Source organism: Lineus longissimus, chromosome 3, assembly GCF_910592395.1.
Source record: "Lineus longissimus chromosome 3, tnLinLong1.2, whole genome shotgun sequence".
In the NCBI taxonomy this organism is placed as follows: domain Eukaryota; kingdom Metazoa; phylum Nemertea; class Pilidiophora; order Heteronemertea; family Lineidae; genus Lineus; species Lineus longissimus.
The window spans coordinates 7883718-7904975 of NC_088310.1; the positions used below are offsets into that span (position 1 = coordinate 7883718).

At 41.9% G+C, this 21258-nt stretch overlaps 2 protein-coding genes across 2 annotated transcripts in view; both read right to left on the reverse strand.

Moving 5' to 3' along the window:
* Positions 1–8055, reverse strand: part of LOC135485644 (uncharacterized) — a 60002-nt gene extending 51947 nt beyond the window's left edge. The window contains exons 1-4 of the mRNA XM_064767927.1: positions 7783–8055; positions 7350–7673; positions 6876–7184; positions 5433–5696 (exon numbers count right to left, since the gene is read on the reverse strand). Of these exons, the coding sequence (XP_064623997.1) occupies positions 5433–5696; positions 6876–7184; positions 7350–7673; positions 7783–8052 (1167 nt within the window). The 5' untranslated portion in view covers positions 8053–8055. The remainder of the gene's footprint in view (positions 1–5432; positions 5697–6875; positions 7185–7349; positions 7674–7782) is intronic.
* A 427-nt stretch (positions 8056–8482) lies between these two features.
* LOC135484630 (muscle-specific protein 300 kDa-like) lies at positions 8483–21188 on the reverse strand. The gene is made up of 18 exons (XM_064766264.1): positions 21096–21188; positions 18574–18692; positions 17228–17435; positions 16627–16950; positions 16290–16410; positions 15788–15993; positions 15540–15682; positions 15056–15242; positions 14537–14842; positions 14106–14432; positions 13754–13903; positions 13191–13364; positions 11948–12268; positions 11432–11614; positions 9935–10081; positions 9398–9543; positions 8754–8937; positions 8483–8491 (listed from the first exon to the last, which is right to left on the reverse strand). Exons 1-18 carry the CDS (start codon positions 21186–21188, stop codon positions 8483–8485), a joined length of 3348 nt encoding a protein of 1115 aa, XP_064622334.1.
* Positions 21189–21258: the final 70 nt, after the last annotated feature.

Sequence of the window (21258 nt, forward strand, 5' to 3'; positions counted from 1 at the left end):
CAGTGGGAACTTTTACCTTTGGGATAATTAGCCATATGGTGCATCAGTTAAAGAGGTTGAATAGCGCCTCCAGAAGCAAGCAACAGCGCCACCCGTAGCAGAAATAAGAACTGCTTAGTGACGCCATGGTTTCCATATACGGCATCTCATTTGCATATTTTTACAACCTTATTTACTACGAGTTATAAATATGCCAATAGCACGTGGATCATGCCGGGCGGCGCTGTCAGGTGTTTCCACTATGGGTTACATAATCGGCTACAAAGAGGCCAGTGTTCTGGTAAATGAAGTTAGCAATGATAGCGAAAGAATGTTAGTGTATGTTACGCAGTCAATAGCGATAGTAGTGAGTTGGAGAGAGGAGAAAATGGAAAATGGAGAGAATAGTAGTATGGATTTCGAGTCCCAAGAAGAAACTTTGCAAAGTTTTCATCAAACTGATAATCATATTCCTTCCTTCTCTGTCGTCTCCAACAATTAAAAGTTGCTGCTATCCGCGAGCGAATCGACGAGACGAAGCATTTTTCAAGCATCCGACTCGAATGGTACCTTACAGATCCGCAAGGGGCGCGTTACCGAAAATGTTGCAAAAATCAATAACGTGATCGTAAATATTGTCATATTTTTCAAAATGAGAGTATGTAAATGATACGCAGACGGTAAACTAATGAAAGGCCAGTATCTATTGAACCTTACAAGTGATTTGGGGGCCTTGAAACTCCTTATATTTATCAATGAAACCTTATTCCCGCCTAAGGTTTTGACCGGGCCGTCCAAAACTCCCCATTTTTTGGCGGGCCATTCCCTTTAAATTGAAATTGAAGGTTACTCAAAATGAAGGCATATAATAGCCGCACGGACACCACCTGAAAATGGACCGTAGAATCTGAGATGGTCTCATTCTGCTAGGATTTTGAGTATGCAGGACATTCAGGGTGAGGAGCGGTGGGGATATGTTGGACAGACGAAACTCATATTTGAACTGCAGCAATCTAAATGCAGAACGTTTCGATGAACTCATCTCTATTTTAGACTATGGCACAAACCGAGATAAGCCATATGAGGCCAACTATGTAAAACCACAAGTCAATAGCAATGCCCTATTCACTATTGATGAGACAACACAACAATAGACTGAATAATTGAACATATTGGATGATATTTCGAAAGCTATTAACATGCGAATGTTGGCAGAACATGTCAAACGTAGACGACCTTATACTATAGTTTTCCATCTGGATTCGGTGAATCAGTTATAGGCGCTGACCATTTCCAGGCATAAGTTTTGGGTCACATATTTTGAAGAAAGTGGCCTGGGAGTGGCCAGATGACATGGCATATCTCGACTAGCAATTGGATTTAACTAAATATAGAACGGCAGATTTGAAATTTATATATTGAGTACACAGTTACGCAACTGGAAATTTTCCAATTCAATTACAAATTTCAAACAAATGGCATAAGGCTTTTAGTACTTGTGGCATGTATTCTCTCGCTAGTAAAAAATTGAAAAACCAATTGAATATTTTTAAATATATAATTGGTTTTCAACTTTGTATAACAGGTGTTGACTGTCAATGACAGCTTAAAAGTTTTCACCTATCAAACATTCATAACACGCCCACATCCACAAGATGTACAAGGCAACCCAGGACCCATTATAGATAGACTGTACCATGTTATACCGTATCTACAGCACTGGTCACAGGTAATAACCTCCCCTGGCCTATTGGCACATGTAGGATCTCCGCCAAATACTGAGCCTTTAAACACTCTGAAACATTGTGCAATTTGAAGCCTATACAGCTACTGAGGGTACACCAATGGGTGTTGCCTCCACTCCAGCGAGCGTAGTTACATTTACTTTTGAGCAGTACTGTGAGCATGCAAGTAGACTATATCATATGACATGCTGGCAGCTGCGCCGATGGTAACTCAGGCAACTGAAGTGTTTGTAACATTGGATCAATATCATTGTGCAGACGGTTGTCTCTACAGGACAGACTTTACCAAGTCACAATGGTCGACATAACAATAAGCCTATAATACCAATAGCAGCCGCAGTAGACGGCCAGCTCAGACTCTCGGCCAGCAGCCAAGAGGTCCCTGGTTCAATCCCAGGCACCCTGAGACTTTAGACTGAGTGAGGTCTTTTTCAAACTTGCCTTAATCCACCAAAGAGTATAAATTGGCACCAGTCAGAAATAGTGAGATTGTCAGTACTGACTGAGCAGCATCTCCGAGTTCTACTGAAATGTTTCAGGTTAGACTGGGGTTAAAGTGTGAAGTCTGATGAACATTTATTTCTTAGTTGATAACCCAACCTTTAACTTTAACCATATTCGTTATCATGTTCAACCCATCTTTTGTTCGTGAATCTTTCATGTGCCTTTAGGACTAAACAGATAGCTTGACAAGATCATCCACTCCCCCTCCCCCTCCTCCCTCCCCCCTCCCCATAAGTTCCTGATGCACCAAAGCAAAGTACATTGTATGTATTGCATTTGAGATGAGGATGGCTGTACCAATTGTATGTTGCCAGCTGCAAGTATTTGTGCTCTGAAGTGCTTTTTTCTTCATCAGATCAATAAACCTGTTGATTCATATGAAAATTCTGGGTTGAAAATCATTGCATTAGATATACTGAGGCTTAATCCAGACTGCTTCATAGACCTTATGCCCCACCCTACTCACAGCTGATTAGATACTATCAGCTTCTGACATGATGAGATAACTTACCAGCTCAAAACTAGCAATCTGAGGGAGACCTCCACACACCCTGAAAAGCACTGTTTTTTGTCAAGATTACATGATAAACTTGATGACAAAAACTTCCTGAGATACCTAGGCAGATGCTGACGTCATCTCAGGTGACATGTAATGGACAGAGGATTACATCATTCAACTTGATGACAAGAGCTTCCTGAAATGACTACACCGGGACTAGGCATATGCTGACCTCATCTCAGGTCACATGCAATGGACAGAGGATTACATCATTCAACTTGATGACAAGAGCTTTCCTGAGCTTGGCAGATGTTGACCTCATCTCAGGTCAGACTCAGTGGACAGAAGATCACATAATTCAACTTGATCACAAAAGCTTCCTGAGATGACTTCACCTGAGCTAGGCAGATGCTGACCTCATCTCAGGTCACACTCAGTGGACAGAGGATAGCATCATTCGACTTGATGACAAGAGCTTTCCTGAGATGACTACACCTGAGCTTGGCAGATGTTGACCTCATCTCAGGTCACACTCAGTGGATAGAAGATCACATAATTCCATTTGATCACAAAAGCTTCCTGAGATGACTTCACCTGAGCTAGGCAGATGCTGACCTCATCTCAGGTCACACTCAGTGGACAGAGGATAGCATCATTCGACTTGATGACAAGAGCTTTCCTGAGATGACTACACCTGAGCTTGGCAGATGCTGACCTCATCTCAGGTCACACTCAGTGGATAGAAGATCACATAATTCCACTTGATCACAAAAGCTTCCTGAGATGACTTCACCTGAGCCTGGCAGATGCTGACCTCATCTCAGGTCACACTCAGTGGACAGAGGATAACATAATTCGACTGGATGACCACAGCTCTCTGTCGAGATAACTGTACCTGAGCTGAGCTTGGCAGATGTTGAGCTCAATGAACAAATTGAGACGTGTAGGCACCTAAACCACACAGAACTCCTGATATTTTTACATTCAGCCTACAAGAAAATCAACACTTGCAAGCTGTCTACTATGTCTACTATGTCAGTATATCAACAACCAAGATACCGTAGAACCGAGATATTCACCGATACCACATGCATCATGCATAGTAACAGATGTACAGAGATACACATATCAGAGAATATCAACGTGCTCAGCATCAAAAACACTACAGAATCGACCGTGATTTTACCGAGTGGCAATAAAAAGTGAAAAAATCAATTATATAGCCTAATCTGATGAGAAATTTCATTTTACCTAGTTTGATATTTCCTAATCCCTTTGAATGATAGACTTGTTCCATCAATGACAGCTGAATCTTTCAACACACACACACCCGAGACCATGATGTACAGTGAGCAGAAGTAGTGACCTCAATCTCTCTCATTGATAGAAAACTGGGCCGGCACTTCAGCGCCAAATACAACCAAACACAAAACCAGATTGAACAAAACCTGCTATAAACGATAGAAGCTGTGTGTTCGGGCGATATGAAGGTGTATATGAATAAGTCACGGGTGGCTAGTCATGATAAGCCTCTCCCCTGGACAAGGTTTATGGTTTTATAATTACGATTGTATCCATTGTTTGGTTCTGTGCTATTGATATTTTGAGGTCATTTAAGGTGCATCAACAATTCGAATGATAGTGCCCAAATGGGATAAGGATATTTGTCCCATTCTATAGTACATATGAACAGGTCATTTTATGACAGATGCAGGTGTTATTATGATGTAAGGATGTTACCAAATTTGGAACCAATACCGGTGCTATATATAGAATGTCATTTAACACGTACATCACACTCAAGATTAATCATCCTGAAACTATATTTAAGGTCTACTATTTAATGGTCTCATATTCCTGTTAAATAAGTCAACAATTTGGCACTAAAGAGAAAAAAACATTTCTCAGATTATGAGATTATAGTACCCAGCAGGCATGTTTTTTCAGCTTTTTTAATCGTGAGCAGTTCAACCTAAACTAATCATGGTATTTCATCAAACTTGTTACTTGGCAGGGCTGTCTCTTTAGTGGTGGGCCAACAAATGTGTTTTTCACGCCGACTTGGGATGAAAAGTGATGTTTTGCTCCCCCCCCCCAACCGATGTTTAATACATATCTGATTGGAGTAGGGTTAATGTGATAGGATAGGATTCAATGTGGTGGTAGTTTATCTTGTCCTCATATTGCGTTCTGGGTCAACTGACCTAGCCTTAAATAAATATACATTAAGTCAATCAGTGATGCCTATTCATAACTCAAACATGTCAAAGAGAATCTTCAATTTTAAAGTAAATATCAACACAGGGTTAGTAAGAAGTTAAAGGTACAGTACATCGATTATCGTTTTCGTCTATTTTGGAACGAATGTATAGAATTCATGTACAAAACTGTGTTTTTGTTAGTAAAGGTAGACAACACCGACAGAGTTTCACCACACAAACACAACACCAGGAACACTGATGATCAACACTGCACCACAACACTGATACAGAAATTACACCACTTTATGCACAATAAGTGTACAAACAAAGTTTGGCACAATGGAATAAGAGAGAGAAATATTTCATAACACAGCCGTAAAGGAAAAGGATTGGAGATTTGAAAATTATCTAAATCACTCTAAATTTCTACTAATTACGAAAATCATTTCATACGTTCTGCCGAGCAGTTTGCTCCCGGACGTGCTCAAGAGTAGAAATTCTAACCGGGGTCTCTGTGAGCTGTCCGCGCGTCATCGTGATCATCTGCGACAACTCTCGTATCTCCGTTTGGTATGCGTTGTGCTGCACTAGCGCCATCTGTAGTTCGTTCAGCTGTTCTAACGCATCGTGGTGTAAGTGGTTGAGCTCGTTGATGACCTTGGTGCTGTTGACAGGGGCGCCCTCTCCAGTCAATCCGAGGAGATCTTGATACTTCATCAGAGTGTGATTAAGGACGCCCTTCTTGCGCTCGACTTCTTTCGCGATGGCCTGAAAGGTACATTTCATAACGGTGCGGGTGTGCTAAAAACGTATGTACAGAGATGCAAGTCATACAAGAATTGACATGAAGTTAAAGGGGTTAACTGGACAAGGGACGATCTTGTGAAAAACCTGGGTTAATCAACATTTTAACGCCCATTTTAGCAAATGCAAAACACATTATACTTTGATATTGTCATGCAGTTTCTCAGGTTGCTGTCACAACTCCCAAAACCACGGCAGGTGATCTTGGGCCGTGTAAAGTCATGTGAGGAACAACTGAGGGATGTGAAATAAGGCAACGGTAGTCAAGGCATTTAATTTTCCCTGATTTGAGCTCCAAAATATGTCTAAGATTTCTTTCCACTTGTATTGCCACCTTACAATCACTGTCCAAGGTTTCTTTCCACTTGTAATGCCACCTTACAATCACTGTTCAAGATTTCTTTCCACTTGTAATGCCACCTTACAATCACTGTCTAAGATTTCTTTCCACTTATAATGCCACCTTACAATCACTGTCTAAGATTTCTTTCCACTTGTAATGCCACCTTACAATCACTGTCTAATATTTCTTTCCACTTGTAATGCCACCTTACAATCACTGTCTAATATTTCTTTCCACTTGTAATGCAACCTTACAATCACTGTTCAAGATTTCTTTCCACTTAAAATGCCACCTTACAATCACTGTTCAAGATTTCTTTCCACTTATTGTGCCACCTTCTCTAATGATGTTTATAGTACGGCCTACTCCCATTCATCCAAAATATTGAATCAGAACTGATGAAATCTTGGTGCTTTATAAATAAGTGCCAATTAAAAGGAGGTGTATAAATGGGTTTATAAACATGATGTGTTAAAATGAGTTTGAAAACTTGGGTGAATTTGAAGATTAAAAAAAAGAAAAATTATTTTAATGATATTCACATCCATGTTTAATGATGGAAACAGTTTTATCTTTAAGGCATCTCTGACCATCAAATCTTATGCAATATCAGAATTCTAAATCTCATTTGAAAGTTATTTGAAAACTCTTTCTACAATTTTTTACATTGTACCTCCGGCAAACATAAGATGAACACACTGAGTTACACGTAGGACCCGGACAAGTATTTTCAAACAGGCTAAAACCTAACGGTATTCATTCAAAATAAAAACTTATGCAAAGTGACATAACAGTCCTACCTCCGTCTTATCGAGTTTCTCCCTGATTTCGAGATTCACATCCACCGCCGCAATCAGGTGCTTCTTTCCCTGCTCGACCCACAATCGTATCTCCTCCATATCCTCGCGATATTCCTCCATCTCCTCCGCCATTCCCTCCAGTCGATCTTGCCGCTCGCTCAACTCTGTCTGCACGTGGCACATTTGCACGCTGACCTCTGCGACCTTGGACGTAGCGTCCGAGGCGTCGCAGACATCTGATAGTCGTAGAGCCGTTCGGTTGAGTTCGTCAATTTTGGCATTTATAAGCGGCACCTCCCTTTCTAGGGCCTGTAAGATAAACAACCGCATTTCAGCTGCCATCATGGTTTTGGTCAACATTTTAGCTCCACCCTTGCAGCGTTTTATTTAGTGAGACAACCAATACCTCCAGGTCGGTATCAATTCCTGAGCCAAAACTGGCCCAGACTTGTTCAATTGTAATACTGAACATACCTTATGTTTCTCTAGCTGACTGTAGACCTTCTCCAGACCGGACCACTTCAATTCAATGCCGATAACCGTCATGGTAGAATCCAACCAATCAATCACGGATAACAAATCCTCGTCAAATTTCATACAAAGGCCTGCCGCCTCCTCTAAAAAGATGGTCTTCTCCTCGGCTTGATTTTCAATGGCACTCCATCGGTGCGAGGCCCTCGTGAGGGACTCAGTGACCGGCTTCGACTGCTCGGGTGGGATGTCCCTTACGATACTGTCTGCCTTGTCTTTAAGGTCATCTAATTTGTCCTTGTACATTGGAAGCTGACTAAGTAAGACCTGAAGCAAACGATTTTGGTGTTTCAGATATTTTGACAAAATTGATGAAATTGGCAAAGAAATATGATATAAAGAAAAAAAAATTTTGGTGCAGACACACCCCCCTCACCTTGTGCTTCTCCTTCCTCTCTGTCAAAGTCCCGTCCTCATCCTGAAGCTGGTTCTCAACATCGTCCATCCACCAGTTCAGCTGCTGCAGCTGACCTCTGAACTCCTGTCGCATGACCTTTGCCCTTTCTAACTGCGCCGTCCTGTCCTGTAGCATGTGAAACACGGCCGTTTTCTGCAACTTGAGCGAGTTGATCTGCACGGACAGTTCCTCTGGCAGTTCTTGTTTCTCTTGCAGTGCCATTTGAAGGGCGTCGCCTTTGATGACCATCTCAGTTTGAAGGTCCTAAAACAGAGAAATAATGCAAGTTTAAAGTAATACTATGATGTGATTTACAACTTTGCGGAAATACGTCCGTTTTTAATTGTTGATCACAAATGTAAAGCTCAAATTTTCCAATTTTGATTAGATTTATCATAAAATCGCTGAATGTAAACCACCGCGACCGCGAAAATGTTCATGTTGTGACGTCATCAACGAAAACGTCGTCGGCGTAGCGCAATTTCAACGGCATCGAAGCGAGCCGTCCGGGCGGGATTAAACCATCAATTTCTAGAAAATGTGCATTTCGATTCGAAAACCTTACCGATTTATGAGAAAGTGACGTGGTCATTTGTCAAAAACAGCTAAAACATTATATGGTGAAATTTGACACGAGTTACCCTTTAACATAATGTTAAAGGGTTGACCACAGACACCACTATTTTGGCTAGAGGCAATAAGAACCTTTTCAAAACAATTTCAAGGGTGGGAGTCAGTTCTTGTTTTCCAGCCTCTGAGTTTTTGAATAGGCATTCGCTTCATTTTAAGGGAGTTCTATTTTCTTTAGGATTTCAAGGTCTAGCCAAAAGGGTGGTACCTATGGTCAATGCTAAATACAGGAGCAAAATCACATATGAAAAAAAAAATTGGGTTCGAATGGGAACCATGGTAACTGCATCTTCTTGAGCTACATATATATATATACTAACCTTGACCTTATTTAGTGCGTCCTCAACCTCCCTCTCCTCCAGGGGGATCTGAGCATACGTGGCCAAGTCGCTTTCCGTCACCTTCATCCACTTGATATGGTCCTCGATCTCGACCTGAAGCGCCCCCTGTTGGCTCAGGATAGTCTGAATGTACTCTTCTTGTTTTGTTGATTTGGATTGAAGACTGGAATAAAAAGCACCATTGGGGTATTGAATGAGTTTCCTTTTGTCAAAGTCTTCATTTAACTGTAATTTTTCTACCCTCCCCTTCACAAACCAGGGATAAAAGAGTTTGAGGGAACGACTTACAGGGTTGACCATCATTGGCACCACCATTTTAACCAGAACTTGAAATCCTAGAGCAATTAGAACTGAATTAAGTGAATTCCAATTTCAAGGGTGGGAGTCTGTTCTTTGTTTTCCAGACAACAGCCTCCCTAGCCTTGAAATTGGATTCACTTTGTTTCGAAAGAGTTCCAATTGCTTATTAATTTCAACATCAGCCAAAAATTGTGATGCCTATGGTCAAACCTTAAAGCATGTGCTTAAACAATGTGGCTCCGAAGTGGTTCAAACCCACACCATCTTGTCGAAGAGTCGGGCACTCTCACAACAAACCACAGCGCTAAAAACTACGAACTTACTCGGCGAACCTCGACTCCAATCCTTCCGTGTCTTTTTCAATGTTCTCCATGGTCGGTGGTGATGAGAGTAGGGCAACTATCCTCTGCGATGATGACCTCAAGTCGTGGAGTTGGCCGGACCGCTCTTCACATTCGGCGCAAACAGTCTGAAAAGAAGGAAACAATATGCTTTAGCTCATATCACCATTTCCACAGGCAACTGGAGTTTCCAACAATTCCTGGAACCCCTCCTGGTTGACAAGATTGATACTGGAAACTCATCTGGTCAACAAAAATTAACCTCTATGCCAAATGAGCCATTGTCAGTTTCGGTTGGGGCCTGATGAAATTGTCTGTTTCAGAGTAACTGCCATGACACTAGTCTAGACAGGGTGCTGTTTATTGGTTTCTGTAAGGGTCAGATATATCTGGGTTGGGTATTCAGTCACCTATCTAAATCTTGTCCTCAAGGAAAAGGCCTTGTAACTTCTGCACACTGGACCGTGATCAGGGATTGTAAACTCATTCCAATCCTACAAATAGTTATTCAAATCTCACCTCAGCAGCTGCTAGATAAGTTATGAGCTCCTGTTTTGGTCCCCTGTAGACAGGTGCCGCCCCATGAAGCTTCTCCTCCGCAGTGGTGATAAACTGGTCAAGATCACGAGCCAGATTCGTGTACTCCTGCCAGCGAGACGTCACCTTCTGAAATGGCACAGAGACAACCAAACGTGACCCGTCACAGCAAAACCAGGTGCATGTCACACAGAGGATGAGCCTCAATGACACCAGGAGATAATGGAAATTGATGTACTCAGATTTCACAAAAGTTGGGCAACAGTGAAATTAACAACAAGTCCGTCTCAAACTGCCAAGCTCAGAATGACATGCGCTTGGTTTTGTTGTGTTAAATCACTCATTTACCTCCTAACTGATTTCATAATCCGACATCTTTCCAGCTTTAACTGCCCAATATCTTTCCATATTTAGGTCTACTGAGACCACAAAAGATACAGGTGCTGTGTTGGTCACCTGAGCAATGTCCCCACTGGTCTTGCCCCCAATTATCATTCACCAGAAGAGTGTCAAATGTCTCAAAGAAATTTCACTCAAATAGCGTTACCATCAAACCTACTTTTCACAATACAGAGGCCAACATATCACTTAATACTAATATTGTGTTCAAGCCATATTAGCTACATGTTTCAAATCTATCAACATGATCAATGGTGTTATTTAGTGCAAGCATGAATGTTGGTACTTTGGGATAAAGAAACCAGATGACAGGTTATAAGATTTGAACCAGGACGGTCACACAAGGTCACTATATCATTGAAAAGATTTAAATCTACCACATGTTTTATAGACCTATTTGAAAAAGGATTAGTTCCATTATAGTTCCAAAAGATGGTTTGCGAAAATACTTTACCTGAGAAAAAAATGAAATTGATTTCAAATGGTACATATATGTATCTCTCTCTGAGGTATTTTTTTTTATCGTCAGGTAAATAATTCATGATAAGATTTATGGAAATCCAGTTTTACATCAGATGATTTCAAACAAAGATAAACCTACAGGGTATACCACAATTTCAAAATAGTGCCTTGGGTAGCGATTAGCTTGGTCTTTTGGAAAATACAGTGGAACCTCTCTTAGCGGACACCTCTGTAAGCAGGACATCCTCTCTATTAAGGACAATGATTTTGGTCCCACATTAGTCATTTTATTTCAACTGAATTTGACCTCCGTAATCAGAATACCTCTCTATAAAGGACAGCAATTCTAAAGGTTCTTGACAGGTTCTACTGAACCATCCTGAGATTCAGGGCCTTTCATTCAGCACTTATCATGCCTCTGCCCCAAGTAGACCGATTAGCTTCCAGCGAGATTGCTGTTTTCTAGAGTCACCCCCACTGTTTGGGGATAAATACTCCAGGCTCAGTGATGTGTGCGAGGAGAGGAACTTACAACTGACCCTGGTATTGGAGGATGGAAAATTACAGGACGTCCTAGAAAGTTATGATCAAGTTATCGAGCAGACGACATCAACTCACCCTAAGCATTTCTTGCTGCTGTTCCGCTTCAAAACATATATTGCGCCACCTTTCAGTGACAGTCCTTGTTAATCTTTCCAACTGATCGTGGCACAGCGAGGACGCAATCCGCTGGAGTTCTTGTGACTTCGAATTGACATCGTCGATAAGGTCTTGTTTTGGATTGAAATCGTAGATGCAATCCTGGAAGTAAGGTAAAATGGTACAATTATATCCCCTACAAGTTTGAGATGCTTGAGATGGCCTGCCTTACCTGTGCCAAATTTGGAGTTTAGGTCCATAACCAAAATTCACATTCTAAAATCTGGCCAAAGACAAGTCACAAGGCCAATAAACCCAATTGGCACCTAACCCTAGTGCCACTTAAACAACGCTTATCCAACCTTGGAGGAGGAATACTCCCTGGAGAATAATATCTCCACATTCAGAGCAAACGCTGAAGAAGTCACCCCCTGGTAGCCTGCAAAAATTTCAAAAGATCATATTGAGAAGAGAGGACTTCAGATGATTCCTTACCATAACTTCTGTCAACTGCTGATGAGCATGACTCAGACTCGTCACCGGGGTGACATCAACCCTGCCCCAACGTATCTCAGCCATCTCGACAAGATCACTCGCCTCATGTAGCGCCACCTTGTATTCAGAATACAAAACGATATAGTGCTGTAATGAGTCGGTCCTTCTGTTGGCCGTTGCTAGAACACGTGTCATCCGTGTGTTTAGATGCGTAACAATTTCCCTGAGTGTTGCCTTGTCGTTCGTGTCCAAGGACGGGCTGATTTTCTCCGAGAGGAACAAAAGCTGGTCCAGACGTGTTGAGTCCTCAGAGAAGAAAGCCTGGGGGAAAGAAAATCATTTGTACAAAATACTTGGATCTTACAACAGAACCTCTTTACTAAAGGGTGGGTGACTGATGTTGAGTTTACACTACAAATTGCAAGACTCTTCCAAGAGCAAAATTGTCATATTCAGCTTCTTGACATCCAGCCAGTTACTTTAATATGGTACTGATCTCTTTCTAAGAACATGGAATATCTATCATCTCCACATCCTAATCAATCAAGTCACTTTGGTTAACATACTCTACATGCATAGTAGCAGGAGTCTTGAGGCCATAAAGGTCAGGAAAGAGGAACGTGACAGCATTTTTTTGGTCTACATTTTAGCATACAGCAGTTGATCGAATGTGCTAGGAAAACAATGGAAAGTGCACATTACTAAGGTCTATGAGCTAACGAGAGATTTTTAAAAATTAGAAATTGGACTGTGTTATCTAAATGATGTTTCTAGCAGTGAAAATCAAACAGTGGGTGATAGGTTGATAGGACAGAAATCTACAAGTACAGTAGAATTAAGTTGAGTAGCAGAGGCAATAGTGGACAGGAGACTATGCTACAATTTACCCCGAACATCTATTCAAATCGTTGAATGGGAGAAATAGCAAAATAATCTGGCAAATAAAATGAAGCAGAGGTGATAAATTACATGCAAAAGGTGCTGCAGGGAACATTCTCCATATCAAAGAAATTCAGATTCTGATCTGGGAACGAGATTTTTCTCTGTATGACGTCGTCAAGTCAAGTGGATTGTCTTGTATTACTGTTGCTAGGCATAACAGACATTAGAGACACCCAGTTTCATGGATGATTTCGACAAATGACTATGCGCCCCTTTACGTTCCTCAAATTGATACAAACATGCTCAATCATCAGTTGCAAAGATTTCAAAAGAACAACATAATAAACACATTTGATTATACCTTGTGGTTGTCCAATTCCTGCTGAGCGCTTTCAAAGTCGACCCCACCATCGGCAGCCTTCAAGTTGGCATCTGCCTCCTTCAACCAATCATTCAAAAGGTGGAACAGATCATCAAACCCGACTCGGTCAATCTTCTCACAATCGAGATCTACTGTCCTCTTCTCCACCATCCTCTACAGAATAAAGAAATCGAGCAATTGTCAACTTTCAACTATCAAGATACAATCGATGTCTGTTCAGACACCCAGGTTCTTGGGACATCGTCACTTACATCAATATCCATTCTTGATGGCAAAAGAATCTGCCATGAAAGTTCTTTCTATTGGTATACTTCTAATTATGTCACAGGCTACATGTATCGCCTTTTGTAGGTTATTCATCATATGAGCTATGTTGCAAGTCCCCATGGCAAGTTCGTGCCATAGTCTTTGCAGGCAAGAAATTTTCGTCACCGTGATATTAGATCCCACATTAAGACCATTACTTCAATACACCAGATGAAGGGCTGTAAGGTGAAACAACCTAGGTCACATGGACAATGCATAGGATTAGTGGACCCTACCTTGACAACCTGAGCCTTGTGGGCAACAAGATCTATCTTATCTCTCATCTCAGTTGGCATGCTCTCTTCCATCTCCTCAAACTGGACCTGTTGCTGTACAATCCTACTCTGGACTTCTTCGATGTGGTCGTGAATCTCTTGACTAAATGCCTAGAAGAGAAAGAATGGTATACTTAAATCCTGCTTACAAGTGTGTCACAACTGAGGTGGAGTATTTCCAAGCTTTTTTTTCTTCTTAATGTCTGATTTTTTTCATGGCTAATACAACAGAACCAGGCCTACATGTATATCTCTAATAAACCTGGCCATCATCTCTTGTTCCTCCATCAATTTTGAAGTCTGTATCACTTACAGAATGTTTCCTAATCTCTCTCTCCATCATCCCAGCATCCAACGGCAGTGTCTTCTCCATCTGTACCTCCGCCTTCTTGCCACACAACCAATTCAAAGTCTCCTCAATTTGCAGAAGGAAAGCCTCGCGACAATCCAACGCCGCTTCGTATTCACGCAACCGTTTTTGTACATCTCGTTTCAAGTGTTGGATTCGCATCTTCAGGCTGTGTACCTCGTCGCTAATCGTTCTTTTGTCCACCGGTGAACCTTCGACAGCAACTTGTCGACCTCGATCATTAAGAGCACGTAATTCTTGATCAAAGGCTTGAGATCTTTCTAAAGTTATCTGAAACATGAAAGTGACAGTCAATGTGATGTTAAGTCCATCGCCAACCGAAAAAAGAGCAAATATGCCAAGTTTTAGGGTCGCAAAAATTTCGTTTGACCTACTTTGTATTTTTGTATTTTCATCACCAGTGATGTCCCGCTCTGTTCCACTTCCTTTATCTGGTTCTCGCACTCGGTAACCATGGTAACCAATTCCGTACACTGACTACAATACTGCTGCCTTAATTTCAATCCTGAGTTTGCCTTCTGACACAGTAGCTCCACCTGTTGGTTAAGATCGACATACTGTTGGTGCAGTTTGTCGATTTCTTCACGTTTCGATTCCTGAGACTGGATGAGCAGTTCGTGTTGTGGATTCACAACTTTGTCAATTTCTACTTGGTAGTCATGGATTTTGGATCTAATTCTCTGTAATGAGAAGAATTTAAGATTTTTGTATAACTGCTGCAGAATTTGTAAATGACTATGTATCATCTGTCATTATGATAAGCGGGTTAAAGAATTCCACAAATTGTCATTTTAGATGTCTTCGCTAAACCTAGACAATAGACTAATGCACATTATTGCCAGGTTGGGTATCTAGTGGACCTGAAATTATAAAATCATAAACTGATGTCCTACCTCGTAACAATTGAGCTTATCCTGAGCATCCTCCACTCCGCACCCGCATGGAATGTTCAATTTCTTAATCTCATCTCTGACAGATCGCAGCCACTTGCGACAGTTATCCACGTCCTGATCATACTGCCCCCTCGTAGCAAGTCCATACTCTAACTGTTGTAGGCGAGCAGCCAGCTGCGTTGATATGCTGCAGAAGGTAAACGGTGAAATTGATGAGTCGGACACTCACAGGCTGAAGATATCTTGAAAATCTGTCTTTTTCACCATTCATTGTTGAAATTAGCAATCAGATATGACATAACTTGTAACTGACCACGTCCCATGTCAAAACCAAGCCGGAAGGAGTTGGGAGCAACTCTGCACAGTGCAGTAGCAAACTGTGAGCCAACTTCAGTCTTTATGGCCTAACTGCCAGCTCCAGCAGTCACCTACGAGTCTGTACCAGACCAATCCCATATTTTTTCAACCAAAGAAGTCGAAGTACCTATTGAATTCTGTCTGTAACTCTGTGACCTCCTCCTCTAGGACCAGCCTGTCTTCCTTCTGCAGCTCCTCCCTAAACATGCACGCCTTACTCTTGATTTCCATCACCACTGATTCCATTACCTTTGCAGCATTGAAAAGAACCTGCAAAGACAGCAGAGATTGTAGTGAAAAGTTTGAATCAGAAATTTGGCTTGATGTCCCAATTTGACTAGAAGTAAGGTTTCAAGTTAATAAGAGACTACTAACCTTGTGCCTATTCAGCTGGTCCTCGAGCACACTGATTGGATCCCCAAGGTTTATTTCGTCGACAAAGACAGCAGATGTTTCCTTTAACGACTGTCTGACCTTGCGAATGTCAGCTTCAAACTGTTTCCTGTTCTGTAACACCTCCTTTAGATGTCCGACTACCGTTTGTGGTTCACCTTTTAACTTGATGTATCGACCTTCCACATCTGCAGAGGGGGATGAAGATCTTATTACAGGGATGTGACAGAGCCCAGAGTATCTTTTCATGTGACAATGCTGTCTTTTAGATTATTTGCAAAATATGTCCCTAAAATGATTATTACTTGTCTAATTTCAAAAATTCAAAGTTCTTCAGAGAGCTGAGGCACATTTCCATTTCTGTTGTCAAATGAATCCTCCTTTAGGAGGGGGAATGGAAATCCCCAAAATATCGCATATTGCAGGTTGCAGTAATATAAATCGTTCGCCTGAGGAGCACTTAATAATGGGAGGGAACACTTACCAGAGATGAGTTTCCTTACTTCAACTTGCCCATCCTTGCTCATCTTATCCATTAGATTCTGGGCCTGGGACTTCAGCATGTCCAGGTTAATCTCATAGGAACTAATCTCAAGGGAGAGTGACTGAAAATGGAAAGTTTTATCGTCCAAAACATAGGAGCCCCAGGAAGGAGTTTGGCCATCCAGAACCTGCATCAAGGACCAGCTTTACGCTACCAGGACAAATTGAAACAACCTCTAAATCAACCTCTTTGGTTGGTATTGAATGCTTCAAAAGGAGATTCTCAGTGGACAACCAATATCTAAAATCAAAAAGTCTTAATAGAACAGTACACCAACCTGATATTTCTCAATCTGTTTCTCAACGCCCACAGATTTCAATTGGGACGGTTCGGTCTTGAACGCATCCTCTTTCTCCGAACACCAATCCTGTATCTGTTTCAAAAAGCCATGGAACTTCTGACATAGTTCTAAAGACACCTCCAGATGGTGCTGAACGTCTCTCGTCCGCTGATATAACTTCTGGTGCTCATCTTGGACGTGCTTGACCTTCTTCCTGATCTGCTTCCCCTTGTTCTTACTGATATTCTTCATCAGGCCTTCGCACTTCTCCACCATCATTCTCAACAGTTCCTGTCGGTCGTCAACTTGCTGGCAAAGCATCTGAAATAGATTCATGAGGGATGCATTGGAAAACATCAGAAAATGAAACATCTTATTCTTGCAAGACTAAAGCAAATACACTCAAGCAGCAAGATTTTTAAAATGCAGTCAATTACATGAGACCAACAGAAACCTTGCAATCTTCTCTGCTCCCTCACTTAGACAAATCTTCTTTAAAGATCTGTAAGTAGTTGCCTCTAAGTCATAGACATCCCATTTTCTCTTACCTCAAATATTTCATAAGTTTGAATCAGATACATATACCACTATGCCATACCTGATGATCATCAAAAGCAGCTTTCCTGTCCGATAGTCGATGTCCGAGGGGCGTGTAGGCGTCCATCTGATCATGTCTCTCCTTCACCCAGATAAGGTATTTCTCGAGCTCCCCAACGATACTAGTGTAATCGCTGGCAAGGAGCTCCAATTCCATGATCTTACGCTGAACAGTCGCATGAAGATCTTGGTACTTCTGGTCCACCTCACTGAACAATGCAGGAAAGGAAACGAAATTTAAGATACATGACATAGACATTCGTCATAACTTGAGCCACAATGCTACAGAGAATACTGACCCACTGGCTGCTAGTGACAGTATGGTCACAACATCTCTTATCTCTCAATTGGTCCCAGGATGGTAGCATGTCAACTAGCCAGGTCAACTTTCAAACTACACAACATATACATTCTCCCGAAACTGGGGTGATGAGCACATCAGGATTGTGTGGATTATAACTCTTGAAGACTCATTTGAGAAGCTCACCTGAGATGGTCCTGGACCAGTTCTTGAAACTGGGGTAATGAGCACATCAGAATTGTGTGGATTATAACTCTTGAAGACTCATTTGAGAAGCTCACCTGAGATGGTCCTTGACCAGTTCTTGAAACTGGAGTAATGAGCACATCAGAATTGTGTGCGGATTATAACTCTTGAAGACTCATTTGAGAAGGTCACCTGAGATGGTTCTTGGCCAGTTCTTGAAACTGGGGTAATGAGCACATCAGAATTGTGGATTATAACTCTTGAAGACTCATTTGAGAAGCTCACCTGAGATGGCTCTTGACCAGTTCTTGAAACTGGGGTAATGAGCACATCAGAATTGTGGATTATAACTCTTGAAGACTCATTTGAGAAGGTCAACCGAGATGGTCCTTTACCAGTTCTTGAAACTGGGGTAATGAGCACATCAGAATTGTGTGGATTATAACTCTTGAAGACTCATTTGAGAAGCTCACCTGAGATGGTTCTTGACCAATTCTTGAAACTGGGGTAATGAGCACATCAGAATTGTGCGGATTATAACTCTTGAAGACTCATTTGAGAAGGTCACCCGAGATGGTCCTTTACCAGTTCTTGAAACTGGGGTAATGAGCACATCAGAATTGTGCGGATTATAACTCTTGAAGACTCATTTGAGAAGGTCACCTGAGATGGTCCTTGACCAGTTCTTGAAACTGGGGTAATGAGCACATCAGGATCGTGTGGATTATAACTCTTGAAGACTCATTTGAGAAGCTCACCTGAGATGGTTCTTGACCAGTTCTTGAAACTGGGGTAATGAGCACATCAGAATTGTGTGGATCGTAAGTCTTGAAGACTCAAGATGCATTTGAGAAGCTCACCTGAGATGGTCCTGGACCAGTTCTTGATCATGTTGTCCCACGACCTCCAGCACCGGAGATGCCGTTCGTTTTAGCACCAGGATCTTCTTGGAGACCTCCTCAAGTTTGACGGAGAGTTCCTTTTAGAAAGACAATTATAGGTATAACAGACTTTCCAGTTCGTTTTTTCAGTTTTTTAAATGATAACACTTTTAAAATCTACAATTCACTCGATAATTCTACAAAAGCAATAGAAAACAACATGCAAGGCAAATTGAATAGAAGATAGAACATGCAGTGAGAGTGCAAAGACGAGCTTGTGAACTACTAAAATGGATTTCAGTTTAAAGGGTAACTCGTGTCAAATTTCACCATATAATGTTTTAGCTGTTTTTGACAAATGACTACGTCACTTTCTCATAAATCGGTAAGGTTTTCGAATCGAAATGCACATTTTCTAGAAATTGATGGTTTAATCCCGCCCGGACGGCTCGCTTCGATGCTGTTTTCGTTAATGACGTCACAACATGAACATTTTCGCGGTCACGGTGGTTTACATTCAGCGATTTTATAATAAATCTAATCAAAAATGGAAAATTTGAGCTTTATATTTGTGATCAACAATTAAAAACGGATGTATTTCTGCAAAGTTGTAAATCACATCATAGTATCACTTTAACAGCTGATGTTTTACGGGCTTTCATTACACCAGGGGTTATGCAGGGCTCACCATGCCTTCTATTGAATGAGCAGAAGGGGTACATTCTCAGACCCCACAAAAGTTGCTTCTGTCAAATATCGTATGGCAAGATAAGAATCCTTGATACATGGTATGTTCATTTATCTCAAAAGCATCATCGAGTCCATCAGCTAATGCCACTTTTGGAGTTGTATTGAAAACAAACCACACAACGATTTTAGTGTGTTCATTCAAATTATAACAGTACGGAGTTGTCCTTCACAAGGTTGTCCCTTGTCATAATGTCCCAATCATGAACCCTCTAGCATGAACCTTCCCCGCATCGCCTGAAGTTGGGATATTAAAGTCCTGTGATTGGCGGTATGCAGTTGGCTGTTCATCACTGAAAGGAAACTACGCTGGAATCACAATTCCTACATTTATCAATGAAAAGGAATTCACATTTTAAGACATCTGGTCCAATATACCCTCTTCGAAGGTCAGATTACATCACCATTACAACAAGACACAGCCCGAGAAACACGGACAACCAGAGCAACATTGCGACAGTCATACAACCTGATGTCACATCAGAGACAGAGTCACAACCAGGAGGTCAGGGATGGGAGCATCAAGGCTAAAACAGTGACACCACTAGGAGGTCACATCAGAGACAGAGTCACAACTAGGAGGTCAGGGATGTGAGCATCAAGGCTAAAACAGTGACACCACTAGAAGTCACATCCAAGACAATCACACTACCTGGAGGTCACATCAGAGACAGAGTCACACCCAGGAGGTCAGGGATGAGAGCATCAAGTCTAAAACAGTGACACCACTAGAAGTCACATCCAAGACAATGACACTACCTGGAGGTCACATCAGAGACAGAGTCACACCCAGGAGGTCAGGGATGAGAGCATCAAGTCTCAAACAGTGACACCTCTAGGAGGTCACATCAGAGACACAACCAGGAGGTCAGGGATGGGAGCATCAAGGCTAAAACAGTGACACCACTAGGAAGTCACATCAGAGACAATGACACTACCTGGAGGTCACATCAGAGACAGAGTCACAACCAGGAGGTCAGGGATGAGAGCACCAAGTCTCAAACAGTGACACCTCTAGGAGGTCACATCAGAGACACAACCAGGAGGTCAGGGATGGGAGCATCAAGGCTAAAACAGTGACACCACTAGGAAGTCACATCAGAGACAAGGACACTACCTGGAGGTCACATCAGAGACAGAGTCACACCCAGGATGTCAGGGATGGGAGCACCAAGTCTCAAACAGTAACACTACCAGGAGGTCACATCAGAGACAATGACACCACCAAAACGTCACATCAGAGACAGTGACACAGCCAGGATGTCAGGGATGGGAGCACCAAGTCTCAAACAGTAACACTACCAGGAGGTCACATCTGAGAGAGTGATACTAACAGGATGTCAGCACCAACTCACATACAGCCAGGATGACAGGGATGGGGAATCAAGTCTCAAACAGTGACACTACCAGGAGGTCACATCTGAGACAGTGACACTACCAGGAGGTCACATCAGAGACAGAGTCACACCCAGGATGTCAGGGATGGGAGCACCAAGTCTCAAACAGTAACACTACCAGGAGGTCACATCTGAGAGAGTGATACTAACAGGATGTCAGCACCAACTCACATACAGCGTCACTACCAGGAGGTCACATCAGAGACAATGATACAACCAGGATGTCACATCAGAGACAGAGCCTAAAATTCTATCAGTTACAGGCTTTCTTATTCTGAAAATCTGATACATGGTCAGTCTTGGAAAACGTCACCCCACTTTTACCTGTCCATGTCAATAGCACAAATCTTGCATTACCTTCCGCACCCGCTCCATTGATTTCTGTCCATTATTGGCTGAATACCACAGTCGCCATTCTCTCTCAAGCAAGCAGGCCACGCCAACATCCATCATCAATCTCCAACACACAACTCACACTCCAACACACAGTAAAATAACGAAACACATTGAAAACACAACC